Source organism: Ananas comosus, linkage group 16 (assembly GCF_001540865.1).
Source record: "Ananas comosus cultivar F153 linkage group 16, ASM154086v1, whole genome shotgun sequence".
NCBI classification, from domain to species: domain Eukaryota; kingdom Viridiplantae; phylum Streptophyta; class Magnoliopsida; order Poales; family Bromeliaceae; genus Ananas; species Ananas comosus.
In genome coordinates, this window is record NC_033636.1 from 453,391 (window position 1) to 462,818 (window position 9,428).

At 40.4% G+C, this 9,428-nt stretch overlaps 1 protein-coding gene across 1 annotated transcript; it reads left to right on the forward strand.

The window, feature by feature from the left end:
* On the forward strand, nucleotides 71-2,904 carry LOC109722409 (desiccation-related protein clone PCC27-04-like). Its single transcript, XM_020250466.1, has 2 exons — nucleotides 71-416; nucleotides 2,439-2,904. The coding sequence occupies exons 1-2, from the start codon at nucleotides 189-191 to the stop codon at nucleotides 2,691-2,693; spliced, it is 483 nt and encodes a 160-aa protein (XP_020106055.1). The 5' UTR covers nucleotides 71-188; the 3' UTR covers nucleotides 2,694-2,904.

Below are 9,428 nucleotides of genomic sequence, written 5' to 3' on the forward strand. Positions count from 1 at the left end.
ATATATATATATATATATATATATATATATATATATATATATATATATATATATATATATATATATGTAGATGCAGTTAATACATAGTGCAAGTGTTCATATCGATCTTACTTTGAAAGAGATAAATAGAGGGAGAGAGAGAGAGAGAGAGAGAGACATATATAGAGATCTAATTTAAGGTAACAATAATGGCGCCGCAGTACAGCAACGAGAATAATGGCAGCAGGGTTCCGGTGGTGGTGGTGCATCACGGGAACCTGACAACGTCGCATGCCGACGGGCACGGCAGTCTGCTCCGGAAGGACCCTTACGGGACCCCCGTGGAAAGGGCGGCGGCGGTGGCGGCGGGCGCCGGGCATGAGCACCGCCACGGCATTCTGCACCGCTCCGGCAGCTCCAGCTCCAGCTCCAGCTCGGTAATTCAGCTCAGTACCTCTTCTTCTCCTCCACCGTCAGGATTAATACTCTCTCTCTCTCTCTCTCATTGTTCGCGCGTCAGCTCATGTCCGGCTCAAAATGAGTTTGAGGTCTATCGTTCGTTTAATAAATGAACCAACCATGAGCCAAATTTTTCAGCTCAAAATCTTAGCAAGCCACATGAGCGGCTGTCAACTCACTCGTATCCATAGTTAGTTAATTTGGATTCGGCAAAAATTCGATACGGGTATAATTCGGATAAAATTCGTCTTTTAATTTTTAAAATCATTAAAAAATACGGCTAAAAAACGGGTTCGGTAATTATTTGGATGCGTGATTTATACGAATATTATACGTTCACCAATTAAAAATTCAGGATAAAAAATTCGGCTATATAATAAATATATAATAATTAATATACTATATATATTATTATTATAATTTTTATATATAGATTAAATATATTCATATATTAATAATAAACATATATTAATAATAACATAAAATTTATATAATTAAAAATAATAATAAATAATTACAAATTTATAAATAAAATATTATATAAATATTTCTATATAAAAATAAAATAATATATATAATAAATAAATATATATTTATAAATAAAAATTATATACACACACACGGGAGGGAGGTCCACTATGGACCTCGCCTCGTGGACGGCGCACCATCCAGCCTCCCAAAAAGCTCCGATGTTTTCACTGTTCAGTGTTCAACTTTCATTTTTCCGGAGACGGCCTCGGGCGAGGACGCCGAGGAGATGGGATCCGCCACCGCGGCCCTTGCTCCCAGTGCCGGCGAGGACGGCGGAGGACGATGACAACGTGAGCGGCGATGACGCGACCCTCGGCCGCAAGTCCGCGACAGCGATCGCCGATTTTTTGGACGAATTATTCGCGAATCGCGAATAATAATTTTTGACGAAGAAATCGCATTTTTTTCCGAATTTTTTGGAAAAATATGAAAATCACCGTTTAATTCGTATTTCTAAAGATACGCGAATAATTCGCGTATTAATCGCGAATTAACTAACTAAGCTTGTATCCGGCTTGATATAACTCAAATAAATATATATAAAGAGAGAGAGAGAGGGGGAGGGAGAGAGAGAGAGAATTGAACTCCTATATTTTTTAAAAGCACATGAGCTCATCATGCTTGTGATTTTTTAGTCGTTGGATTGTCTCAAAATTCGTATAAAACTAATAAAGAAGATTTAAAGGGACACACGGTTAATAATATTATACGGATATTGAGGCGAACCGACAGTTAAAAAATCACAAGCACGTTGAGCTCCCGTAGTTTTAAAAATATAGGAGCTCAACTTTCTCTCTCTCTATATGTGAGACCCCAGATAGTCCTATATATGAGATATAATAGAACTAAACTCTTAACCCGGCTTAAGCATTTTGGGTGGTGGCTAGACCCAAGAGGTTAAGAGAGTTAAGCGTGCTAGGATGGGAGTAGTCCTAGGATGGGTGACCCCCTGGGAAGTCGGGGCGTCACACTATAATTAGAAAAATTTTGATAGTAGTGAATGAGTCAGTTAATGACATTTTAAACTTTAAAATTTAAATGTATCGCTAATTTTTATATATTTAGTTATATATTTTATGCAATTATCGCAACTAATATAAATTTTTTTTAAATAAGAAAGTAGCTTAAATTTTAAAATCAAATTATTATTAATTGATTCAAATCAAATAAATTATAAGTTATTTATTTGAATAATAAAATTAAATTTTCAAAAGATCGGATGGTAGATTTAAAATGGTCTATAATTTAGGTAAGTTATATACGTATATATCTAAAAGAAATCATCTCATCATATGTATACTAAATCATGCATGGATACAGAGACCGATTTCATAAACCATCGAATAAGTTATCATTTGGATTTCTAATTTAAGCACCCAAACAGGGCCGTTAATCTTAATCCTACACAGTTTTTTACTAAATCGATATTTTGAGTAACATGATATGATGCATGTAACATGAGCACACAGTCATCGTCATCGTCGGAGGGCGGCGGGCAAGGCAGGGGAAGGAAGAATAGCAGCCTGAAGAGCAAGATCAAGGAGAAGCTGCCCGGAGGCCGCAAGAACGGCGTCGGACACGCCGCGAAGCCGAGCGGTGGCGTCGAACACACGGAGGCGTGGGGTACGACGACGACGACGACTACAGCGACCGCCAACGGAGGGCCTCGGGAGAAGAAGGGCTTCATGGAGAAGATCAAGGAGAAGCTCCCTGGCCACAACTGAAAACACACATGAGATCAGTATATGCATGCGTAGTGCATATACATATCTATATGTATCAGCTTAATTAGTTTCCTGGAATGTAGTATATATATGTATGTTTGTGTGTGTGCAATGGAATAAAGTTGTAGTAAGTGTAATGCAATAAAGGATGAGCGTTGTAGTAATTAAATGGCAATAGAAAATGACTCTCTTGGGTTGGTTTATTGAGGAATTCGATAATTGAAATGAAAATTGAAATGATCTGGACGTTTGACTACTGATTCCGGAGAAAATGGGAAAATGGAATTCACTCCGAAATGATAGGAATCAATTTTGATTTTCAAAGTAATAGAGAAAGTTTCCTTTGATTAGTAATAATTTTTTAAAATCAAAAATTAATATATATTTAATTTTAGAAATTTTAATTTAGATATAAATAATTGACTTCAAATTTATTTTTCATTTTTCATTTNATATTAACTTTTAGAAATTTTAATTTAGATATAAATAATTGACTTCAAATTTATTTTTCATTTTTCATTTTTAATTTAAATTTTAACGTAAGTTTGATATTTAATTTAAAATTAATTTAAATTTAAATTTAATTTAGAATTTGAATTTGATTTGTAAATTTAAATTTAAGTTTAAGTTATATTTAAATTTAAATTTTGATTATGAGTTTGCATTGAAAATTTTAAAAGTTAATAAAAATTTAATTTTTTTATGTTTTAATTTGAATATTATTTTGATTTTGATTTTTCTTATGAATCCAACTGTTGGAATTAGAGGACAGTGAAAATTTACAAACTAAATAATTAACGTTTCCAGAAACCGAAATCGGATCGAATTGTTTGTTTTACTGGCCTGCTTGGATCGTCTTGCTCTCAATGCTTCTAGATCTTCCACGTATCTCGTCTTCTTCCACGCCTACGCCTCGCGTCACAGATCGCATGCGTCGGATACGGATTGGGTGCAAAATGGATGCGACAGATGCAAATCGAAGAGGGCTAATAGAGTCCTCTTCTATGTCCAGAGTACTCCAAAACACCGCAAACATAAGAAGAGAGAGAAAAAAAAGAAGATAGATAGTAGATTTTCTTTTTGTTGTCTCATATGAGAGATATCCTGAATCTCACATAAATATATTTATAGAATGTTAGAACCCCTAAATATCATGAATCTCACATAAAGATTAGAATTATATTATATCTATATCTATAATAGATATCTATTAGAAGATATGTTTCTTAATTACTAAGAAACGTATAATCCTTCCTTATCCTTAATATATTAGGATAATTTCAATCCACATCTTATGCGGATCGGCTTAAACTAAGACCTGTCAATGTGGACACACCACATGACAATAATCTCCCACTTAGCCACATTGATCAGTTCTTACTCACTCATTCTTCTTTACATACGGGTAAGAACTCACTCATTCTTCTTTACATACGGGTAATGGAGCGTACGACCTGACGAAAGAAACGCATATAGAAAATAGATTTTGGTCACCATCTAATTAACATACCACATCACTGTCTTAATTTGTCTATATCCTAGACATTTCAACACACACCGAATCAAGTATCACAAAGTCCCTCTCCTGTAATGACAGGGCTTGATCCGACAATTATTTTTTATACTCATGATTATCTCAAATAACGCAATCGAGATAACCGCCCGGGCAATGAGTGACAAGACTCATTGTCCGGTGTTGGCCACTTTCATACGGAGCGGTATCGCTCCCGGCATATTCAGGTGAGATATAATAATATTTTATTATAAATTTAAAATTTTATTTATTTTAATTATTTATTATAAAATTTAGAATATGGTAATTATATGTTTATGCACAATCACATAGTACGGATTTTCTATAGTTCTATGTTGATTTTTTTTTAATGATTGTGTTCTTCTTTTATCATTAGTACCGATTGTTGCCGCCTTAATTGCAAGGAGCTATTTACGCAAACTGCAGAATCTATGAGGTAATTACCCCTTCTCTATTGCTTACATATACATGTGCAGAATCACGTATGTATTCATACAATAGAATTCATAATTCTTTTATGTTGTAGTCTGGAATTGGGGGACCGCTTCTTAATATGGATGGAGAGGTTATTGAAATTAATTTTATATGTGATCTATGTACATGGATCGAATAACTGGGGTGGCTCGAGCGGAGGTAGGCGGAAGATATATTATTCGGCGTTTCCAGTTCGAAGAGATCGAAGAGGCTGGTCATGCCTTGAGCGTCAGTGATTCGTTCATATCGGAGGACTCGCCTTCATCCGACGCCTGTGGGATTCCTACTAATTCCCCACCTAGCCTTCTGGCTGAGCCGGAATACGGTTCCGATACGACAGGGGACTTAGGGGGAGCGACGATAGAATTCGAAATTCCGACAGCACTAGCGCCGGTGACTGCCGGTGTCTCTTGTGCTAATCCTTCCCTGAGGCCGACGAGGAAGAGCAAAAGACTTGCTGGGCACGCTAAGACATCTTCACTGGTCAAGGCTATGGGAAGGAAAATCAACCTACGCGAAGGCGCTAAAGAGCATTGCCGAAGTGCCTCAATTGCGAAGACCATCTCCAAGAGCCTGCTCTACGGTGTGAAATTACGCGACGACGAGGCGGAGAGCTTCTACAAGTTTGCGAACGAATGCATGTAAGCTGTGTTAAAGATATGCCTTCTTTTTTATTGGTTTATGGAAAAATAAAAGGATCTCATAAGAATTTATTTTTTGGTGGATCCTAATTTAAATTGGAATCCTAGATAGACTAGGATTGGTTTCCATATAATACTCTATATTCAATAATCATATTGAATTAGAGTAGGATTGAGCCAAATCCCTCTCTATATATACATGCATATGCATGTACGGCAAGGTGGAGTCGAGTAGAGGCCAATATTAATTAGAGAGCTAATTATGAAGGTGGCCGGTTCTATTCATAAGGCGTGTACAGCTTGGGGTTCAAGAGGCAAATTAATTAGCATCCGGCATAGCTAATTAATTAAGGTGCCCCGTCCGTACGGTTAGAGAAGAAGCACCGCGTCTTTGCATGCGACGTCGGATCGGAGTCGACAGCAGGAGCGACGGTTCTCAACCAATTGCCTGAGCGGTTCGGATTCTTCGAAGCAACGGCATAAAGGAATTTGGTTAGAGTTTCTATACTTCTCTAATTTGGTCTTCTCGGTTTTACGAAAAGCTTTTTCGGTATTTTCTTGGAGTTTTCGTTGGAACAAGAAAGGTGGGATTCACCATAAAGTTCTTGGTTTTTTATCCGGAGAAGACATAAGGTGTAAGCTTGTACTTTTATTTCTTCATATAGTGGAATACATCTCTCTCGCTCTCCCCGTGGACGTAGGCAATTGCCGAACCACGTAAATCTTGATTTCTTCTTTCTGCATTTATTTCTTTTACCGTTCGTTCGGTGTTTTCTTTATTTTTCGTGCATCTTTGTTGGTAGCACATGACGGACGATCCATCCGGTTCCCAACAAGCTGGTTGTCCGATCGTTCCACAGACCCTGTTTTGGTCTTTAGTGGTGTGAGTCTGTCGGCTTTTTAATGTTTCGTGTTTGTAGTTGGAAAGTTAGAGGGCTTAACGACCCCTCTAAACGATGTGCCGTTAGGACTGTTGTGTCGAAACTGCGTAATGCAGTTGTTTGTCTCCAAGAGTCGAAAGTCAGTCATGTATCCAGGTCCTTTCTTAGTAGTATTGGCGGGCCCTTTTTAAACAAATGTGTGTTTCTTGAATCCGTGGGAGCTTCCGGAGGTATTATCACGGGATGGAGTTCTCGCTTCTTCACGTGCTTGGAGGTTATGGTCAGGACTTACTCTATTACTACTCTTCTCTCCTCAGTCATGACTGGTTCCAAGTTTTTTATCACGAACGTCTATGGCCCCGCTTCCTGGGATGGTAAGGAGGATTTCTTTGCTGAATTAGCTCAATTAAAGGAACATTGCGTGGGCAAGTGGATCATCTGTGGGGATTTCAACTGTACTAGAGGGCAAAAGGAGCGGAGGGGAAAGCTGTGACACCCTAATAGTCCCACATCGGATGGGAATGGGGTTGTCATTGGGTTTATAAGAGACTTAGACACTAGTAATAATAACTGGGCTTAAGCATTTTGGGCTGTTGACTGGGCCCAACGAGTTATTATTGCTAGTGGGCTGGGTCGTTACATTTGGTATCAGAGCCGGTTCACCAGCTGGACATGTGTGGCGAGTCTCGGCTGAGCCAGGGTCTGGATGACGGGCTAGCGAGACGAGTCTCACATAGCCTGGTGATCTTGGGCTGTGTGTGATTGGACTGACGAGGACGTCAGGACCTTAACGGGGGGAGTCTGTGACACCCTAATAGTCCCACATCGGATGGGAATGGGGTTGTCATTGGGTTTATAAGAGACTTAGACACTAGTAATAATAACTGGGCTTAAGCATTTTGGGCTGTTGACTGGGCCCAACGAGTTATTATTGCTAGTGGGCTGGGTCGTTACAAAAGCTATGGAGCGTCAAAGCCACAGCTTTGTTCAATGAGCTGATCAGAGATCTAGCCTTGATTGACCCACCCATGTCCAACCAATCCTTTACGTGGTCTAACTTGCAAGCGATTCCAACGGTGGCAAGACTCGATCGTTTTCTTTTTTCAACAGAATGGGACCAAGAGTTTCCACTCTCTACAGTTGAAGCGCTACCCAGAATTACTTCCGATCATTGCCCTATCTTACTTACCACGGGGAATTGCTCCAAGGCGAAGGATAAGTCTTTTCGCTTTGAGGAAGCGTGGCTGAATCACGAGGGATTCATTTCGAAACTCCCGGGTTGGTGGAGGGAGGAATCGTTGGGTTCGCAGAATAAGTCGGCGGTGCTTAAATTCACAGCGAAGCTCAGACACTGTCGTATCAGAATCAAGGAGTGGTGCGTAAATGAATTTTATAGTGTGAGAGATCTTAAGAACCAACTTATGATTGAAATTCAGGGAATCGATAAGGCGGAAGAGCAGGGCAACCTGTTGCAAGTTTTAATTGATAAAAGAGCGGAGCTAAAGGCTAATTTGAGAACTGTCTTAAGCGACGAAGCCTCACTTTGGAGAACCAGGGCTAAGCAACACTGGCTGCGAGAAGGAGATAGTAATACAAAATTCTTCCATTCTGTAGCTAACGATAGACGGAGAGCTAACTGGATCGGCACACCCGAGGAAAATGGGATTAGCTATCAATCGGATGCGGAGAAACGTCAGTACTTTTACCGTTTCTTTAAGGCACTTTTTAGCCCCGCGGATTCAGACCAATTTTCCTGCGAGGACTGGACTAGGTTATTTCAGTCCAACCGTGTGGCGGCTCCCGATCTATCGAGAATATCTGAACCCTTCAATTTAGTCGAAATTAAGCAAGCCGTCTTCAAGCTGGGGGGCGATAAAGCACCGGGCCCAGATGGATTCCCGATAAAATTCTACCAAGCTTTTTGGGACACACTTAGGGATGATATCTTGTGTTTATTCCAGGAGCTGTTCGAGGGGACGCTCTCCACGGCGCCCATCGATTACGCCTTCATTTGCCTTATTCCTAAGAAGGAGGGAGCAGTGCGAGCGACTGACTTTCGGCCCATAAGTTTGTTGAACGGGATTCAAAAAATCTTATCTAAGGTCTTGGCTAACAGGCTTGAACAGGTCATGAAGGGTCTGATATCCCCTACTCAGTCAGCCTTCTTGAAAGGCAGGAATATTACTGACGCGTACGCATCTGTTGCCGAGCTTATCTGTTGGGGTTGTAAAAAGAACATTGAAGGAGTGGGTATCAAGGTAGATTTCGAAAAGGCCTATGACAGGATTTCCTGGCCATTCCTATTCCAAATACTACGTTGGTGGGGTTTCAATGACAAGTGGTGCGGCTGGATCGAATCGTGTGTGTGTAACACTAAAATGGCAGTGCTGGTCAACGGAGAGCCTACCAAATGGATAAAGACGAGAAGAGGTGTAAGGCAAGGAGATCCGCTTTCACCCTATCTATTCTTATTGGTGGCGGAATGTATGGCTCGGCTGACTGCCGAGGCAAACTTTAATAATCTCATCCATGGTATAGGCCCATCTGAGGCAAGCAAGATAACACTCGTTCAGTTCGCGGACGACACTTTCTTTTTTTGTGAGGCTAGAAGTAGGTGCGTGGAAAACCTTAGGTTCCTCTGGCATCTTTTCGAATGGGCTTCGGGAATGAGAATCAACAGGGAGAAATCAGAACTTTACTATCTGGGTAAGACGGACGGCAAAGGTGCTAGATTAGCGAACATACTTGAGTGCAGATTGGGTATTCTTCCGACCAAGTATTTGGGATTACCTCTCTCTCCCAAAACACCTCCCAGGGCGGCATGGGAGGAGATGATTCAAAAGTTACATCGTAGAATTGGGGGTTGGCAGGCCAAGCTCCTATCTAGGGGGGGTAGACTTACGTTGGTTAACGCGGTTCTAACCAATCTACCACTGTACTTTCTATCCATTTTCAAAACACCTACTTGGGTGATTAAGCGTATCGAATCACTAAGAAGAGACTTTTTCTGGAACGGGGGGTGTGACCACCCTGGCACGGGTTGTCTGGTGGCTTGGAAAAACGTTTGTAAGTCCAGGAAAGAAGGTGGTTTAGGTATCTTGGATGTCGCGACCATGAACCAAGCCCTTCTAACTAAATGGTGGTGGAAATTTCACACGTCACCTCAACTACAATGGAATAAGCTTGCATGCCTGCAGGTCGACTC